This window comes from Rhinoraja longicauda, chromosome 18 (genome assembly GCF_053455715.1).
Source record: "Rhinoraja longicauda isolate Sanriku21f chromosome 18, sRhiLon1.1, whole genome shotgun sequence".
In the NCBI taxonomy this organism is placed as follows: domain Eukaryota; kingdom Metazoa; phylum Chordata; class Chondrichthyes; order Rajiformes; family Arhynchobatidae; genus Rhinoraja; species Rhinoraja longicauda.
In genome coordinates this window covers 16,348,509-16,368,817 of record NC_135970.1, presented here as the reverse complement: position 1 = coordinate 16,368,817, position 20,309 = coordinate 16,348,509, and the positions used below count along the sequence as shown (strand labels likewise).

Sequence of the window (20,309 nt, the reverse complement as noted above, 5' to 3'; positions counted from 1 at the left end):
GGCATAAAAGCTTCAGGCAACATTACATCAATGAAATTGGATAAAAATGCACAAAATATAAAATAAATTTATACGAAAGATATGGCAAGAGTAAATGAAACATTTTCAGCAATATCTAATAATTTACCAAAGTATTTCTAGTTAAAATAAATGTTTTGTTGTATTCACAACTGTACAATAATTTTATTGTATATATGGAAAGACCGCAGATACAAATATAGTTGATCAATTAATTTATTTTGTATACATTCTTATAATCCATCAACATAAGTCTCATATGGTTTTGGAACTGTGCCTTTTCTCATGATGTATTGTTTTGTAAATGATTTGAAAAAGCTGTGGAGAATAAACATTTACAAATTCTCTATTAACAAGAAATTAATTGTGAAAGAGGGCCAAACCAAGACTTCATGCCGCACTACATCCCTTTTGAGAACTACGAATGAATCTGCCACCACCAACCTTTCCAATGTCACTCACTTTGGCTCTTTATATCTGTGTATTCACTTTAAACCTGCACTCACTACAGAGTTTCTTTCTGTCTTCTGGACCTTTATTTGGAATGCTTTTGCAATATTCCACGTTAACCATCCCTACTCTAAGAAATGGGCAGATTCTTTCACTTTTGGACAATAAGTATATTCTGAAAACTCACAACTTTCTTATTTTGTATTCTACATTAATCCTGCTCTGCCATCTGTAAAGTTTCATGCATTTTTATCTGCAGGTCTCTCTGTTCCTGTAATACCTCCAGAACTGCACCTTATATTTATTTGTCTTTTATTATTTATCCCTACCAAAATGTACCACCACAATTTTCTGTGTTAAATTACATCTATCACCTTTTTTCATCAGCTTACGTCACCTTGAAGTCCATCGTGATATTTCTCTCTGTTCTGTATTGACTTTGGATTTTGAAACTTATCCTCCTGCATCCAAATCCAAGTTATAATTATCTATCAGGAAAAAACAGTCCTCTTGGTTTTATAGGGAACACCACAGTCTTTAGTTTATGAAGTAATTAAAAATCAAAGTTCATTTTGATTTTGTTTTCTACCCCCAAGCCAAATTCTTATCCACACTGCTCCTTTATTCCACGGCTTACAACCTTGCTGGCAAACATATTATTTGGGACGTCTATATACATATGAACCACACTGACATCATTAACCACATCGATGCAATCAGATTAATTAAACAGTTTGGGCTTTGAAAAAATGAATATTTGATAAGAACAGTACAAATTTGTTCACTAAAGCAATATAATCGAAGAAGGGTCTCGACCCGAAACGTCACCCATTCCTTCTCTCCCGAGATGCTGCCTGACCTGCTGAGTTACTCCAGCATTTTGTGAATAAAATAATAGAAATCATTCTTTGCAGATTTTGTTTTCTGTTGGAAGACCTGTTCTCCACCTGCTTGGGATAAAAGTATTTTGAGATGCTTTCACATATAATTTGGAAATGAGCTGAAAGGAATATAAATAGCCTTTGTAAACAAAAATTTCAAATAAAAACTGGGAAATCAACAGATTTTGTTTTGCTTTATAGAGAGGGTACCCCAGAAGCAAGCAAGATCATGTAAAAACAGATGAAAACTGTTCCTGGTTGAAAATGAGTGGAAAGGATAACACGAGTTATATGTACACATTCTGAACCATTCACACATTCTGAACCTGAACAGATATGTCATCCTGGGAAAATACCAAAAGATATATCCATGACCCATATTCAAATCTGTTATTAATTCATTCCCATGTACTAATAAGAGATCAAATGTTAACATGTAATATCATTCGTTAAATGAACTCTGCGAAATACAATCAGTGATCCTTAAGAAGACTGCATGATACGGCTTGTTTTGTAACAAATGCACACCTGAACATTAAATGACCAGGAAAAGCAGTGTTCCTTTTGATGCCATGTTAAAACTACAGGCTGTTTCAAGTTGCCATTTATCATCTTCTACATTGCCTACACAGCCTCCTAATCACTCCCATTCTCTGAAACATTTGTTCTTTTCGATTACTTCCACCCATCCCTAATCATTCCTTTCCTTCCTTCCCAATCCCTTTGTCAAAGAGAGTCCTTTGCTTCTCCAGGGTCCAATTAAATAGTTCAACAATTACCTCTGACAATCATTTTAATAATCCTTCAGGCTTCAATCACTTTTTATCCTGAAATGGTAATTGGGGTTCTATGATTCAAACAGGATACTAATTTCTATTTTTAAATGCTGCTTTTTATATGAAAGGCAGCTGCATTTAGATTGCCTTCAAAATGGATTTGATCATTTTGCCAATATTAAGGATTGGTATTGCCATAACATCAAATATTTACATGTTCATGCTTTCATGAACCAAATGAGGGAGAAGGATGTCAAATGTGGAAACTGGGGAACATTTGTGCAATCAACAATTGTATAAATTTGTTGGCAAATGAAAGAGCAAATGCTAGGCAGCTGAGCTGTAAAAGTGAAGTCGAATGTTTCCAGAGTTGATTCCCTGTCAACAGAAGTTTTTTGTATTTTGCTCTTTCACAGGAACCCCCTCTGATGTACATGTTGTATTCTTTCTCAGGGGAGGAATGATCCAGACATGTGAGCAGTACCAGTTTGTGCACCATGCCCTAAGCCTTTGTGAGAGACAGTTAGCCCAACAAGCAGAGGAATGAATGACAACAAGCCAGCCATGGACCAAAGTAACAGAAAAATCTCCTTGATGATTTTACTATCATAATTGTATGTTCTCAATCAGATAACTGATGCTGAAGTGTATGTGTGCATATGTGCATGGATCTCAACCACCATGTTTCAGTGTTGGTGATCTTTATATGCATCATCCTAGTCTTTTCGTTTTTAAAGAAGTTTTACAATTTATCAATTGTGCAGGAGTTAAAAGATCAAATACACTGGTACCTCACTTAGCATTCAAAATATGTTCCCAGGAATGGCAGCTAATAGAATTGGTTCAAAAAGTTGCCTTTATAGCACTATCCATACAGAAAAGTGTTATTGAGAATTAAAAACAAAGTACTGGAGGAACTTAGTGGGTCAAGCATCTGTGGAGGGAAGGGCCAGACAACATTTTGGGGTGGGATCCTTCTTCAGACTGACCTCAGTAGGGGGTAGAAAGCTAGAAAAGAGAGGTGGGGGTGAGGCAAGGCCTGGCAAATGTTATTGGTGATATGGCTGATGGGGAAGAGGGAGAGTGGCAGGTGGGTAGTCAGTGATAAAGGCAAGAGGTGAAAAGGAGAAAAAAGGGTTTCAGATAAGGAAAGAATAGAAGTAAAATATAATGTAATATGGGTAGAAAGGGATTGGAAAGAGGGGGAATAAATGGGAAATGGGGGACTTGAGACTCGGAGATGAGCATATCGAGAAAGGGATAGGAGTAAAGTGACTAAGGTGATGGGAGATGGTGGGAAAAACGTGTGCACACCAGTATGGGGGTTGCAGGGAGTGTATTACTTGAAACTGGAAAATTCAATGTTCTTATCATTGGGTTGAAGGTTACCCAAGTGGAATATGAGGTGTTGTTCTTCCAGTGGCCTCATTCTGGCAATGGAGGAGGCCAAGGACAGAAAGATTAGTATGGGAATAGGAGTTAAAGTGGTGAGCAACTGGGAGCTCCAGCAGGCCTTGGCAGACAGAGCACGTGTTTGGTGAAACAGTCGCCTCGTCTAGGTCGCTCGGTCTTGCTGATGGAAATGAGGCCACATCAGGAGCACCAAATGGAATAGATGAGGTTGGAAGAGGTGCTTGTGAACCTGTGTCTCACCTGGAAGAGTTGCTGGATCCCTGGATGGAAGTAAAAGAGGAGGCGAAGGGAATAGTGTTTTTTCTCCTGTGGTTGCAGGGGAAAGTGCCTGGGGAGGGAGCAGGTCGGGTGGAAATGAATGTGTGAACCGAGGTGTTGCGGAGAGAGTGGGCTTCACGGAAAATGGAAAGAGATGGAGATGGGAAGATGTGACAGATGGTGGGATCATGGTGAAGGTGGCGGTTACTGGAGAAAGAGGACATCTCAAATATCCAGGAGTCAAAGCCTCATCTTGGCCGACATGGAAATTGAGAGTTATGGGTAGCGTCCTTGCAAGAGGTGTTGTCAAGATAGCTGTGTGAGTCGGTGGGTTTGTAGTGGACAGCAATTGATAATCTGTCCTCTATGATAGAGACAGAGAAAGGGGTGTGAGATATCATAGATTGTCCAAGTGAATTTGAGGACAGTGTGGAAATCAGGTTGATGAAATCAATTAGTTCTGCACAGGTGCAGGAGGGGGCCCCAATGCAATCTTTGATTTAGGAAAGAAATACTATGGGAATGGTGCCGAGGTACATTTGGAACAAGGAGTGTTCAAAGTGACCCACAAAAAAAGTAGGCTTAGCTGGGGCTCATGTGAGTGTCCATGGCTACTTCTTTGACTTGAAGAAAGCCAGAGGAGTCAAAAGAGAAGCAGTTAAAGGTGAGGGCAAGTTCCACCAGGTAGAAAAGAGTGTTAGTTGAAGAGAACTGTTTGGGTCTTTGTTCAAAGAAGAACTGAAGGGTGTTGAGAATTTCCTGATGGGGAATGGGGATGTAAAGGGACTGGATGTCCATGGTAAAGATGAGGCAATTGGGGGCCTATGAATTGAATGTTACTGGAGTGATGAAGAGCATATGAGGTGCTGCTGCGCCATGAAACACCTGGAGCAAACCTCTGCCTAACCTGCTTCCAGATGTTGCTCTTCTGGGAAACTGGTTGCTGGAAACCTGGAATGAATCTAGCAATCAGTCGGTGTGGACAGGCTGCTTGTGGAGGGTGGTGTTAAGTGGACTGTGGTAAGTAGTTTGCCACTCAGCACTGAGATGTTGGGCTCAGGGCTGTACCTTGTCTGGTACATACCATGCAATGTATTCCAGATTTACCATCTACGTTATCAACATGAGGTGTGAGGGAACTTGACGTCTCCCCTGCTTGTTCAGCTGCACAGCTCTCTCCAGCCCAGAGATTTATCTTTGGTACTGAGCTCAGTGGTGGTCACTGGTCTTTGACATTGTGCATTCAAATTGAAGAAGGGACTCCAGCTTCTATCACATCCAAGAGGAGTCAATGAGAGATACCACAGGATTAAGATGGTCTGCCAGCACACAGAACAGCCGTGTTAGTTCCAACACAAACCTGTGAGCACTGAGCTGGTTAGGATTCAGCCCCAAGCCCACACTTCAGTGGTGAATGTCCCCCTGCCCCCACATCCTAGCTTTGCACACCGTCCAGCCCACACTGACAGCCTTCCCACACTGAGTTGTGTAAAATCAATGCAAAGGTGTCAATGGGGACAGGGTGTCACTCAGATTCCTTGCACAATAGCACGCAGCCCAAGCATTTGTTTTTTCGAAGGTTCAGCCTATATGACTAAGAACGTTCTGATAAATCAGCAGGCTGCAGGGCAGCACTAAGTAGGATACCAGTGTATTGCAGAGTGCATGGTTTGTGTCTAAATAGGTATTTTTCACATCATTAGAGATGCAGATGTTTTTAAGGTGATGTGCTGGGATCAGCAATGTTATCCCATCATATGAGCCATTCTCCTGTCCAATATTTGAAAATTCTCCTGTTGCTCCCATAGAAAATACAACCAAAAACAATTCACTGCATTTTCATCCAAAGGTTGTTTGTAAGATATTGTCATGCGCTTTAAGGATACTTTTGTGAAAATTACATGGTGTCTGGCCTAAGTTTCTTTTACTTCAGCAACATTTGTTTTAAAAATTAGTAAAAATAGATCCTCTCATTTTAAAACAGAGGATACAATTCTTATCTTTCTAAGAATATAATTATGAAACATAATTAATATATTCACATTTTGACACATTGAATGTGAAGATTGACAAAATATCATGTTTTCTACTTACATGTTTGAAATATTTTTAATTTAGCCGTGAGAGTAACTTTTTTATATTCCTCTTTTAGCTCAGTGACAACTTTAGCCCAAGAGGTTAAGTAGGCTATTTCTAGGGTCTCTAAAAATGTTATTTGGGAATTGGAATTACCAGGATGCAGTAACTGTCATTTTATCTATTGAAATATGAATGATGAAGAATGTAAAATATATATCTACTACAAACATCTGCTTTAAGACTCTTCACCAAAATAAGATAGGATTTAAGATTACCATTGTGACATCCTTGTGAAACTATATTTTTGACCCTCAGATCTACTGAAACACCTACCCCTTTCCTCCCTTTCACTCTCATACATGAAGTAAACGCAGCCTGGTATGTAGGAAGAATAATGCACTGTTCAAAATACCCAATTACTTTGGAACAGCTTAAATTTCCCAAGCTACATTTTAATTGTGATGGAGCATCTTTTTTCCCCATGATGTAGAGTTGTAAACTATCACTGCCATCTGCAACTTTCTTAATTATTGCACTATGACATCAAGTCCAAGTTGCATTTGATATTATAGCAGTCCATTAAAACAAGGATTAAAATGTACAAAGCAGATAACTCAAAGAATATATCGCAAAGACCTAAACATGATGAGTTTTAACAAGTGGAAATCTTTGTAGGGCTATAATAACGCTGGAGGAGAATGAACTTCATTCATGGGGATCTGCAGTTCATTTAGCAGGCAATTTGCTGTTCCTGCTCTTACCAGGTTCTTCAAATCTAAATACCAGAAAATGTATAGCATTTGATGGGAGATTGTACTCTTTGTTCTTCTTTTCCTAGGGAGTAGGGCTATTACATATAGACAATTTAAGATATTCCTGTTTATTTTCACTGTGATTGTAAACTGAAATGATTGCAGTATTTCTAAAGCTTTGAGGATTGTGGGAGGGTTGCAACCCATTTTGATTCTGGTAAGGGATAATCGATTTGATCCCATTTCTGAACTGATTTGAATTTCTCAGAACAAACACTGGAGTCAATTTATTCGGTATCATGGAGTGAAGAGCTATACTGAAACTTAAAATAAAATGTAATCACTGTGAATTTCTAGGTAATGACCTGCAGATAATCATCATTAGTTATCATTAGTGATAATAAAGATTTTAAATATATCTAGAGCAGAGCACAAACATTACAGGTTAAAATGTAGAATGCAGTCATTTGTTATTCATATGTGAAAACTTAATTCATCTTCTTTCATGTATATTTAAGCTTCAAATTCAAGCTTGAGCAAGAGAACAAAGTATTTTGTCAGGGTTTTTTAAAAACATGGCAGATATAATCCAGAATTTTCAACTTTAAAGAAACACATTATCATAACACAAAAATATCCTGGATAAGATCAGACGTGGACATTAGCTGATAATGGAAAATTGAGAATTTGTTCTGAGCAATAGCGGGCATTCTTCTCACGTTACAGTTAGAATGCAACTGAATAATGATTCAGGAAAATGTAATCTGCTTTTACAGGCTGTATATGAACTGGGAAAAACTGATGTCAATGTTTTTAAAGAAAGTTAAATAGTTTAAAATAACCAGCTTATATCGGACATGTTGGTTGGCATGTATGTATCCATGATTCCTTTATTCTATTTTTCAGTGCAAATGAAACTACATATGAGCTTTAGCAAGAAAAAAGTCTGAAGCTAGAGAAATAAATTATTGCCCTAAATTGTGGCCAAATGTACAGTAGGGGAGCCTCTTAGATTCATATAACATGGAAACAGGCCCATTGGCTCAAATTCAGCCATTTTTAATTTCTCACATAGGAAATTAATATAAGGAAATTCAACCCTAATACCAGTGTTAATGTTTAGAACATTCATGCACATGACCAGTGAATAGATACTTCTCAAATATCAAGAAAATTGTATTTTAGAAAGGAGATGGTTGTATCTAATAAACATAGAAACAGGTTCAGGTTAAAATGAACAAAATTATTATTATTGTTGTTGAAAGGATCAATGTTTATAATGCTGTGACAAAATTCTTCCTGCAATTTTGTGATGTTGCTAAACTAAGTAGATGTAAGAATTCTTTCAGAGACCATATGGTCATCAAAAGGAAGAGATAAGAACCACAACAAATGCTGTGACATTTTCATGGGGAAATGGTTCATAGAAGCATAGAAACATAGAAAATAGGTGCAGGAGTAGGCCATTCAGCCCTTCGAGCCAGCATCGCCATTCAATATGATCATGGCTGATCATCCAAAATCAGTACCCCATTCCTGCTTTTCCCCATATCCCTTAATTCCTTTAAGAGCTAAACCTAACTCTCTCTTGAAAAGATCCAGTGAATTGGCCTCCACTGCCTTCTGTGGCAGAGAATTCCACAGATTCACAACCCTCTGGGTGAAAAAGTTTTTCCTCATCTCAGTTCTAAATGGCCTACCCCTATTCTTAAACTGTGACCCCTGGTTCTGGACTCCCCCAACATAGGGAACATTTTACTTGCAACTAGCCTGTCCAATCCTTTAAATTTTTTATATGTTTCTATAAGATTCCCTCTCATCCTTCTAAATTCCAGTGAATACAAGCCCAGTTGACCCATTCTTTCATCATATGTCAGTCCCTCCATCCCGGGAATTAACCTGGTGAACCTATACTGCACTCCCTCAATAGCAATAATGTTCTTCCTCAAATTAGGACACCAAAATTGCACACAATACTCCAGGTGCAGGTCTCACCAGGTCCCTGTACAACTGCAGTAGGACATCCTTGCTCCTAAACTCAAATCCTCTCGCATTGAAGGCCAACATGCCATGAGCTTTCTTCACTGCCTGCTGTACCTGCATGCTTACCTTCAGTGACTAATGTACAAGGACACAGAGGTCTTGTTGCACCACCCCTTTTCCTAATCTGACACCATTCAGATAATAATCCGCCTTCCTGTTCTTGCCACCAAAGTGGATAACCTCACATTTATCCATATTATACTGCATCTGCCACACATCTGCCCACTCACCCAGCCTATCCAAGTCACCCTGCAGCCTTATAGCATCCTCCTCGCAGCTCACAGTGCCACCCAGCTTTGTGTCATCCACAAACATGGAGATGTTACATTTAATTCCCTCGTCTAAATCGTTAATATATATTGTAAATATTTGGGGTCCCAGCACTGGGCCTTGCGGCATCCTACTAGTCACTGCCTGTCATTTTGAAAAGGACCTGTAATTCCTACTCTTTGCTTCCGGGATGCCAAGCAATTCTCTATCCATGTCAATACCATGTGCTCTAATTTTGCACACTAATCTCTTGTGTGGGACCTTGTCAAAGGTTTTTTGAAAGTCCAGATAAATCACATCCACTGGCTCTCCCCCATCCATTCTACTTGTTACATCCTCAAAATATTCCAGAAGATTAGTCAAGCATGATTTCCCCTTCATAAATCCATGTTGATTTTGACTGATCCTGTCACTACTTTCCAAATGCGCTGCTATTACATCTTCAATAATTGACTCAAGCATCTTCCCCACTACCGAAGTAAGGCTAACGGGTCTATAATTCTCCATTTTCTTTCTCCCTCCTTTCTTAAAAAGTGGGGTTACATTAGCTACCTTCCAGTCCACGGGAACGAATTCAGAGTCTATAGAACACTGGAAAATGATCACCAATGCATCCGCGACTTCTAGGGCCACCTCCTTGAGTACTCTGCGATGCAGACCATCAGGCTCATGGGATTTATCTGCCTTCAGTCCCACAGTTTACCTAACACCATTTCCTGACTAATGTGGATTCCCTTCAGTTCCTCCCTCCCACTAGATCCTCGGTCCCCTAGTATTTCTGGAAGATTGTTTGTGTCTTCCTCAGTGAAGACAGAACCAAAGTACTCATTTAACTGGTCTGCCATTTCCTTGTTTTCCATTATAAATTCACGTGTCTCTGACTGTAAGGGACCTACATTTGTCTTCACTAATCTTTTCCTCTTCACACATCCAAAGAAGCTTTTACAGTCAGTTTTTATATTTCTCACAAGCTTTCCTTCATGCTCTTTTTTCCCCCTCTTAATTAACCTTTGGGATTATCCCATTGTTTAAGAAACAGTTAGACAGGTACATGGATAGGACAGGTTTGGAGGGATATGGACCAAGCACAGGCAAGTGTGACAGGTGTAGCTGGGACATTGTTGGCCGGTGTGGGCAAGTTGGGCCGAAGGGCCTGTTTCCACTCCATATCACTCTACGACTCTAACCCCTTTGTCCTCCTCTGTTGAATTCTAAATTTCTCCCAGCCCTCCGGTTTGCTGTTTCCTCTGGCCAATTTATATGCCTCTTCCTTGGACTTATCCTTCATTTCTCTCATTCGCCACAGTTGCGCCGTCTTCCCCGTTTAATTTTTTCGCCAGATAGGGATGAACAATTTATGTAGTTCATCCATGCGATCTTTACATCTCTGCCACTGCATCTCCACCGTCAGCCCTTTAAGTATCATTTGCCAGTCTATCCCTAGCCAATTCCCGTCTCATACCATCAAAGTATTTCTTTAAGTTCAGGACCCTAGTCTCTGAATTAACCATGTCACTCTCCATCTTAATGCAGAATTCCACATATTATGGTCACTGTTGTCCAAAGAGCTTTTCACCACAAGAATGCTAACTAATCCTTCATCATTAAACAATACCCAGTCTTGGGTGGCCTGCCCTCTAGTTGGTTCCTCTACATATTGGCTTAGAAAACTAGCCCAAATACATTCCTGGAAATCCTCCTCAGCGCTATTACCAATTTGGTTGGCCCAATCAAAATGTAGATTAATGTCGCCCATGATAACTGTTGTACCTTTGCTACACACATCCCTAATTTCCTGTTTGATGATATCCCCAACCTCCCTACTGCTGTTTGGTGGTCTGTATACAACTCCAATGAGTGTTTTCTGCCCTTGGCTATTTTGGGAGGGTAAGCGAGTATGAGTTTAAAGCGTTAGATGAAGAATTGAAGGTGGAAAATAGAGCAAATCTAATTGGGAGAGGAAAATACAACCCAAGCAGTGTAATTTAAACTGAGATCACTGTGTCAAATAGATTTTAAAAATCACATTTCCCAATTGTTTTAGTCCTGGCTAAATTATTTTCCTTAGGCAAAACCAGTCGGTCATTGGATTTATTGTGTTCCATCTTGACGTGAATTGTATTGTGTTTGCCCTTTAAACAAGTGTACATTTCAAAAATCAAAATTAATTAATTAATAGAATTGGGACACCCAAGAATGTTACAAGGCATTAGAAAGTTTTCTTTCATGAAAAAAATATATTTTGTTATCAGCCTTTGTCAAAAGAGCTAGACAACAGCATCTGTTTACTGAAAGTAGCAGAATGCTAATCTTATTTGTACCGACCCAGTTATCCTTAAGCCTTCCCCTGTCGGATACTTTGTTCAGTTTATCTTGGAACTCATCTCCTGATATGTTCACTGATCTTAAGAGTTTGAGTGGTATTGGACTCTTAATCCTAAACCATTTGAAAATGCGAAGTTCAATTTTCACATAGGCAAACACAAAAGACTTAAGAAACTATTTTACACACTAGCAAATTATTTTTGTACTCTGCTGTAGTTTATTCAGGTGCATTGTTACAACTGAACTCTGGTCACTGTGGTATTTGCCTTGTCTTGCTTGTTTACATATGATCTGTTCGTAATAACGTGAACAGAAAATTGACTGAGCAAATTAATTTCTAGTTTTTCAGTCACTATTTTATCAGGTAGACAAAGTTGCATGTTGGGAAAAACAGCTTCTCTTTCAGTCGCCCCAAAGCAAGGTCTTTCAAATCAAATTAGAAAATTAAACACCTCTTGAAAGTGGCTACATTGAAGTGGCTACATTGGTGTCCCTCCAATGAAAACAGCAAATGTCAGTTGAACTCTGACCAGCATTTGATCAGTGTGAATGTAAACTAGTTTTACTTAGACTTTGAACTCAGAGCCTGATAATAAAGTATAAAACTATCTAGCCTACTTGTTAATATGTAAGGGAAGAGATTGGAAAACAAATACAAATCTGGAGATAGAGATACATATGAGAGTTGTAGATAAAGCAGTTCATGCTGTGTCCATAAACTGTCAGAAACATCAACATGTCACTGTGAAAAGTTCACGAGGAGAGGAAGATTCATGAATAGGATATCTGAATCACAAGCTCAGGATCAGGCTTGACAGAAGTAGCTAAGTATACTTGACAGAAATACTTGGTAAATAATTCTTGTAATGCTGTTAAACTGAGGCACTGCAAGCTCTGGCTCCCACCACTATAGCATTGCGCTTGTATCCTAGTCCAAATCCTGAACATCATTCTGCGCAAGGAAAGACATTTGTCTCCCACTTTGCTCCCCGTCTTTCTATAATTGATGATGGGGAGGTGGGCCTGAAAATTTTGAAGTTTACTTGCTGTTCTTAATTGACGCCGCTAACTTCAAAGTCTGCCAAGAGACAGAAGGTAGACTCAGAGGCATCAGACTTTTTAGAAATAATAGTTTCTACATATTTCCGCAGCTGTTGAGCCACAGTGGCCCGTCAAAGTTTTTCTCTTTCAAAGAAGCAGACTTAAACCCCTGTCTCACTTAGGCGATTTTTTAGGCGACTACAGGCGCCACATAGTCGCCGGGGGTGTCACCTGAATGGTCGTAAGTAGTCTCCAAAAAGTCATAGCGTCTTTCTGGTCGCCGCTGGATTTTCAGAATGTTGAACATTTTTTGGCGACAGTGGGTTTGACGCCAATGAGCGTAGCTTGACGTCTCCTGACGTCAAGGTGCTGTCGTAGGTTGTCACCAGGTGACGTAGGTTGTCGTTGGTGCTGACTTCGGTGAATTCCATTGGCGACTACCTACGTCAACCAGTGACAAATACCAGCGTTAAAACCAGAGGCCAAAATGACGTGAATTGTCTTCAGTTGTCGCCGACAGAGTCGTAGCTTGTTGCAGCTTGTCGCGGGTGGACGTAGGTTGACTTCGTTTGTCGTACGTTGTTGCCTTTGTGGTCGTAGGTTGTCGTAGGTGCGGCCTAGGTTGACGTCCTACTCGTGACGATTGGGTCGCCAGTTGTCGGTAGCTTGCCGTAGCTTGACGTCGACTAAGTGGTAGGTTGTTGTAGCTTGTCGTAGACATTGTCGTAGGGAGGGTCCAGTCGCTGGTTTTTGGGCGACCTGCTACGGCTATGACAGTCACCAGCAGTCGCCTAAACAATTGCCTAAGTGGGACAGGCCTTTTAGTCTTTAAAATAGCTATGATCTCGAAGATTGCCCTGAATACATTTATTATGTAAAGATAAGCACATTTAGTAAAAATACAATGTAATAATCATGTAACATTATTTTTAGGTATATTTCTTCACTCATACAGTAGGAAAAAAATATCACTTAAGTCTTAATTGTGCTGTAAGCGCAGCATTTATTGTGTAAGCAGAAATGAAAATGTGCCCTCAATGCCCATCTCAATGCAAGCTGATTGTAGAAAACTTTGTGCAAAATTTATAAGCTATCTAATTTGAGTTCATTTGATATTGGACTGAGAAACATGAAATTGATTTACTGAGATGTATGTTTGTTATATGGCATGTTAAGTGTTTAACAGGAATAAACAAGACGTTGGTTTCATTTTTTTTCAAATTTAGTTCACAAAAGACCAAGACAATGTTAGTTAGCATTTTAAGTAATTTGTTCAATATCATACACTGTTACATGGTTTGATGTATTATTTTGATAAAATGTGATGGAGGTGTTTGTGAATTTTAATAAAATTTAAAAATGTGTTGACTTTCCTTAATTTCCATTACTTTATTATCATTACTTTATTTCATCTGTGGACAAGAAGTTACCAAATACTTGACTTTATCACTAAAGGCAAATAAGGGGTTTCCATTTCAAAGTTAGGCATAGGTACTCAAAGTAAGTTGCTGTACCTTTATTTTATTGTAAGTAAACTAAATTGATGTTCTCCTAGTAATATCTATTAAGGTACTCTAATATTATTTTGATTCTTTTCATGTAGCAACACATTCTATTTTATCCAAAGTATTCCTGCAGTTATTGTAATTTGCTCATTGGGTTCAACTGCCATTCTTGTGGACTCCTTCAGTATTACCAACTCTGGTTCGCCAGTTCGCACATTTTATCTTCAATTTTCGTTCCTTCAGTATTTTCTAGCTTGTTCTCAAATCATTTTTCTACCTGCTCAAAGGTTTCTCAAAATCGACTGCACCCGCCCTGATATATCTTTTTAAGGCTTCCTTTCAAACTCGTACAGTAGGAAGGTAGGAGCCAGAGTATGATTTAAAAATACATTGAAGATAATATAGAGAAGTTGTATGCAAACTAGTCTGGCCTGGGATATTAATTCCACAGTTCAGTGTAAGTAATTTCGAAATATCACTTTCAAACTATAGATGCATAGTCGCTGACAGTCTTCATACACTTAAGCAGCTTATTTTTGTTATTGTGGTTAATTTAATAGACTAGCAATCCAGAAGCCGAGATTGACAATCCAGAGATCTTGGTTTAAATTCCACCACTGATGGCTGTGGAACGGAAATTCATTTAATAATTTTGAATTTTGAGGGATAAACCCAACTAGTCAGGAATAATGACCACAAAAACAGACTATCAGGTTGTCTGGTTCACAAATTTCCATCAGTGATCGAAATTTGCCATCCTTACCTGGTCTGTTAAAAGGCTCAGCAAGCTACTCATTTGTGGGTGACTCACTATCATCTTCTCAAGGGACAATTAGGGATGGGCCATAAATGTCGGCCTTGACAACGATATCCACACCCTAGAAAAATGAAAAACAAATGTTCTTTAGTGCCTATCCTGTGCAAAACAAGTAAATCCATCCAGTCATTTAGGTACACTGATGGTCAGGCAGTACTCAAGATGATGTTTCATGAGTTTGGAATTGTTGGAGAGACATTTCAGGATCTAAAATGGATAGGTATCCCATGCCTATTTATAAAGTACCATTAACATCATGAAACATCCCATGGCAATCGAAAGAAGTATTATCAAATCATATTTGGAATTAAGTGGCAGGATTGATCTACAAAGGTTTTATTGTAGATGTAAATTTTAAGGAGAATCTTAAAGGGGGAAAGAGAAGGAGAGAAAGAATGGTAGAGTGAAAAAATTCCAAGCACTAGGGACTACGACACTGAAAGCAGGAGTGACTTTTATCAAACTCCAAAATAATCAACAGGTTAATAAATAATTGCTGGATTGGTTTGTTATATCACCCTCAGGTTGAAATATTGGTCCTGAATGGTTATGCTATGTGTCCACAGAAAACTGATGGCTGCTTATTGTACATTCTAGATTCCACACTTAGAAGCTGGGGACAAATTATCAAAGAGGCCACCCATGGCTTTGGTTCCTGCTGCTTGCTGCCCTATGCATTTATCCATAAACAAGTACTTTACATCAGTATTGACCAGGAAGAACACGGTGGAGAGTGAGATCAGTGTGGGGAATACTAAGGTGGACACAAAATGCTGGAGTAACTCAGCGAGACAGGCAGCATCTCTGGAGAGAATGAATGGGTAACGTTTTGGGTTGAGACCCTTCTTCAGACGACTAATTTGTATTCAGAGTATTAATATGCAAGAGAGGTATGAGATCAAGAAGGAGGTTGTGTTGGGGCTCTCGAAGAGCATTAAGGTGGATCAGTCCAAAGGATCTATCACAGGCTATTAAGAGAGTCAAGGGAGGAGATTGCAAACATTGCCAAAAATCTTAGAATCTTCTTTTGCCACACATGAGATCTCAGAGAAATGGAAAGTAGTGAATGTTATTCCTTTGTTTAAGTAGGGAAGTAGAGATAATCCAGCAAATTATAGGCTGGTGAAACACACAACAGCAATTGGGAAGCTGCTGGAGACAATTCTTTGTGATAGGATTTACTCACATTTGGAAGAGAATGGGCTAATTTCAGACAGTCAAGATGGCTTTGTGAACTTGATTGAGGTTTTTGAGGAGGTGACAAATGTGATCGATGAGGATATGGCAATGGATGTTGACTCCATGGATTTCAATAAGGCACGATGAATTCCCACATGGTAGGTTGATCCAGAATATTAAGATGCATGGGATCCATGGTGACATGGTCATTTGGTTCAGGTCAGGACCCTTTTTCAGACTGAGTGTAGTAAGACAAGTGGGAGAAAGAAACTAGACGTGAGAAAAAAATACAGGACAATCAAAGTCGGCAAAGGATGACCTCAGGTAAGGAGGATCCCTGATAAGCTGATTTTTGGAAACATGTGAGCCCAAGAGGGATACATAGTTGTGAATTGTGGATCTGGTTAATGGATTCTTAGTGGAGGAGGGGGCATAGGGAGGGGAAGGAGTTGTTTGTAAAGGTTATCTAAAATTGGAGAATTGAATGTTCAGAGAATTGGGTTGTAAGCTACCAAAGTAATGGGCATGCCATGTACAACGGCCGTGAGGAGAAATGTCTTCATCCAGTGTTTGATGAAATTCTGTGGATTCTCTACCAGAGATAGCAAAGATGGTCATCATTAAATATAGAGGGGGAGATATACTTCATATTGACACAAGGAACTGCAGATGTTGGTTTATCAAATGCTTAATGTTGAAAATATTTAGTAATACTGAAGAGCTCAAGGGACATGGAGCGAAGTTGGGACAATATGTTGAAACCCATTACCCCAAATGTTCGGCAGGCCTTGTGGAAGAGTTCTCCCACCCACGGTAGAGAAATGTTGACTGAGCTTTCAGCAGGTTGACGAAAAGACGGCGAGACGCCCTCTGCACTGGTGAGAACCATTGTCGAGAGACTTCGCTGAAGCACCCATATTTGCAACGGAAATGGCCGTGTACTGTCAGCAACTGCCGGTTGCAGGGCGGCTCAATGAGGACCACTTGTTTCCCACTGACCATTATAGTTTAGTTTATTATTGTCAAGCATAATGAGGTACTGTGAAAAACATTTTTTTGTTGCGTGCTATCCAGTCAACGAAAATGCTATATATAACAATCAAGCTGTCCACAGTGTTCAGATACAGAGTTAAGGGTATATTATTCAGTGCAAGAAAAAGTCTGATTGAAGATAGTTCAAGGGTCTCCAACGGGGTAGATGGGAGGTCAGGACCGCACTCTAGCTGATGAGAGGACAGTTTAGTTGCTTGATAACAGCTGTGAAGAAATTGTCCCTTAATCTGGAGGTGTGCGCTTTCCATCTTCTGTACCTCTTGGCTAGGGTTGCCAACTTTCTCACTCCCAAATAAGGGACAAAAGGTGACGTCACCGCCCGCACCCCAAGTGACCTCCGCTAGGCGAACGCATTCGGCCCTGCTCCTCAAACATACTCCATTAGCTTAGTGTCCGGGCCTACAGGCCCCCGCGGCTACAGTGTCCGGGCCTACCGCGGGTCCCGGGCCTACATTGTCCGGGCCTACAGTGTCCGGGCCCACAGCACCCTCCGGGCCTAATACAGGACAAGGGCGGTCCCATACGGGGCAAACCAATTTAGCTCAAAATAAGGGATGTACCGGCTAATATGGGACTGTTGGCAACCCTACTCTTGCTAATGGGAGAGAGTTGAAAAGAGAGGGAGTGGGGTGAGACTGGTCCTTGATTATGCTGGTGTCCTCGCTGAGGCAGCATTAAGATGGAGTCAATGGAGTGGAAGGGTGGTTTGCGTGTATGCATGTATATATATATATATATAAATCAGTCATGCACACACTTCTCAGCACACGGTTCTCCCTATCATGATCACTGTTCTCTCACATACATTTCATTAGGGCCAACCCATACACATTCGCAATCAGTGACATCAAACTTATTTCCAGAAATCCTAATATTGTGAATAAAATAACTATGAACACATGTCAAGATATTTTTTCATTCTATATTAGTGTAATAAAATGTAATGCATACATACCTACACTGATACAGAGGTACTAGCTTTAGACATGAATAATGTATTGTTTAATGAATAATGTACATTGTTTAGTTTTGAATTTAACATATAATTGGTGCAATTTAGTGCTTACCCTCACTTTTGTGAAAAATTAGTTCCATGCATTAACAATCCTTATCCACTTCCCTACAACCTGCAAAAAATCCATATTTATATTAAACCGATAAGTTGGTCAAATAACAAAGGCACCTTCTTGGTTTTTTGTGATTTATGGATTTTTCAAATGTGAATATATAACGACACAGTTGTGGGTTAGCAGTATATTGCACCAACCCCCTTCAATTTTACATCATTCAAAAATGAACTTCACAAACAAGGATAACACCTTTTATTCCTGTCATTCATGGTAAGATTTACATCATTTTGTGTGCGAGATATACAGGGTTGCACTGTTTCGTATATCAGTTAACCAATGAAAAGATCATGTCCTGATTTATACCAGCTCTTCACCCCCCCCCCCCCCTCCCCCCCTCCCTCCCTCCCTCCCTCCCCCCCTCCCTCCCTCCCCCCCCCTCCCCCTCCCTCCCCCCCCTCCCCTGTCTGAAGAAGGGTCCCAACCTGAAACATCACCCATCCTTTTTCTCCAGAGATGCTGCCTGACCCGGTGATTTACTCCAATACTGTGTCTATTTGAACTGGATTCATGTTTCTGTATCACGTCAGGCAGCATTGGTCATTGTAGTGTCTGTCAAGGGTTTTTAACTGATCAATTCACCAATTCAAATGTTCTTGGCTCTAAGTATAAAGTTAAATGTCTGCAATTATATTGTGGATACAGTACAGTTCTATTGTTTGTAAATGCCTAATCTCTGCTTCCATGACTTTTTAAAATAAAACAAAAAGAGATACAGCTCGTGGAGGTGAAATTAAAATTAACAGAGAAAGCAAAGAACAGCTCATTAAATATGATCAATTGGCCTGATACAGACAGAGTGGATCTCTCGTGCAAATATTCAGTCAGTAACATCCAAAGTTTAAAGATCACGAAGCAGCAACTCTTCAATAGATAGTTATAAATGTCAACTATCAACTTATCCAAGAGGTTGAACAAAAATAATTGTTTGCAAACATTTTACATACGAAAAATCGCAGAGAGTTGTGAACACTGCCCAGCCTAGCACACAGAATCTGCTTACTAAAATAGCGCTGAAATGTACCTATGACCTATTACGGTTTTTAGACTCGAGTGGTCTTATCTTGCTCCTCTGGTATCTTTGGATTCGAGCGGGAAAGAGTGGCCGGCGCCGGCCCCGCCTTCAGCTCCGGCCGCGCCCTCAGTCCACGTCCCCAGGCCAACTCCATGCCCCGCCTCCAGCAAGCTCCACCCAGGCCCCGCCCCTTCACCCGTGACCACCAGAGACGCGAATAGGAGAGATACTTGGCCCCGCCCCCAGCTGTGGCCCCGCCCTCCACGCCACCAACCGTCAGAGCACTCGAACGGGAAAGAGACAGAGCGTCGTATTTGGCCCCGCCCCAGCTACCAGTGGTAGCGACCGGACCCCGTATCTGACTTTGACTCCAGCTCCGTCTCCACCCCCAGATTCTCCCCCACCCCATCTCTGATCCTGGCCGCACCCTCGGGCCGCACCTCCATCCACCTCCTCAGGTTTATCTCTCTCGCTTGCCCGGTCAAAGTGCAGAAGCCTGGCTGTGGCTCGCTGCGCTGCTTCGTCAGGTCGGCTGGTTTCGGGCACCTGCGCGTGGTTTTCCCTCCCCGGGCTGAACAATGCACGTAAGCGTCCGGGGACAGCGAGGGGCATGAATGGGGCAACTTCAGGCCTGTGGCCCCAGCGGGAAGACTGGGGCCTTGTAGTTGGTACAGGCATAGGTGACAGACGGGTTACAGGATGGGGAACAACATGGGCTGTCTATGAAAAGTTACATTAATGTCATAAAGTAAATTCAGAATCTACGTCTGTCATCTATGTTATCACTGTCTAAAGCACTCTCCTCTTAAAAATCTTTAAGTATAAACTCTGACTTGTGGTTTAAAGAAGCTCTCTTTGCGTCCCTCAATGCCTTACCGATTGCAGCAGCTTTAAAAGGGTCTCCATACTGTCTGCTGCAGGGAAAGTAATCGCATGACCTCCTCAACTGCCTCCTCCCAGTGGTCAAAGAGTTTTGCTCCCCAAACGGCATTTGTGGCTTTCCTTGGGTACCATGGCACATTGGGCATAATAAAATCACAAGGAAAATGGGATATTTGGCCCAACTTGTCCATGCTGACCAAGATGTCCCATCTATGCCAGACCGTCTGCTTTAAATGTTGTTATTGTACCTGCATCAACTAACTATGTTCTCAAGCAGCTGATGTAAAGGAGCCACATTGGGAGTACTGAATGCAATGGCTGAAGTTGAGCATCCATCAATCGATTCAAATGTGCATTAAATTCCATTGGAGCTATTTGATTAAAAAGTAGCCAGTTCTACTGTTGGCACCAATATTCATTGAACC

The 20,309-nt window shown here is 40.5% G+C and overlaps 2 protein-coding genes and 1 long non-coding RNA gene across 8 annotated transcripts in view; 2 read left to right on the top strand and 1 right to left on the bottom strand.

Annotated features, from left to right (window-relative positions):
• Positions 1-13,669, top strand: part of ptpn5 (protein tyrosine phosphatase non-receptor type 5) — a 102,509-nt gene extending 88,840 nt beyond the window's left edge. For 3 of the 6 annotated variants that reach the window (XM_078415159.1, XM_078415157.1, XM_078415158.1), the window contains one exon: positions 2,579-13,669. In XM_078415159.1, coding sequence (XP_078271285.1) covers positions 2,579-2,672 — 94 coding nt within the window. In that variant the 3' untranslated portion in view covers positions 2,673-13,669. Of the gene's footprint in view, positions 1-1,550; positions 1,605-2,541 lie in introns of those variants that run through there. The other 3 variants (XM_078415164.1, XM_078415160.1, XM_078415163.1) reach the window with 2 other exon arrangements.
• LOC144602270 (uncharacterized) lies at positions 211-19,922 on the bottom strand. The gene is made up of 3 exons (XR_013548427.1): positions 19,879-19,922; positions 14,575-14,689; positions 211-1,415 (listed from the first exon to the last, which is right to left on the bottom strand). It is a non-coding gene; the product is annotated as an uncharacterized LOC144602270 (long non-coding RNA).
• The window catches only part of tkfc (triokinase/FMN cyclase), a 30,994-nt gene continuing 29,947 nt past the window's right edge, over positions 19,263-20,309 (top strand). The window contains exon 1 of the mRNA XM_078415156.1: positions 19,263-19,586. Coding sequence (XP_078271282.1) covers positions 19,581-19,586 — 6 coding nt within the window. The 5' untranslated portion in view covers positions 19,263-19,580. The remainder of the gene's footprint in view (positions 19,587-20,309) is intronic.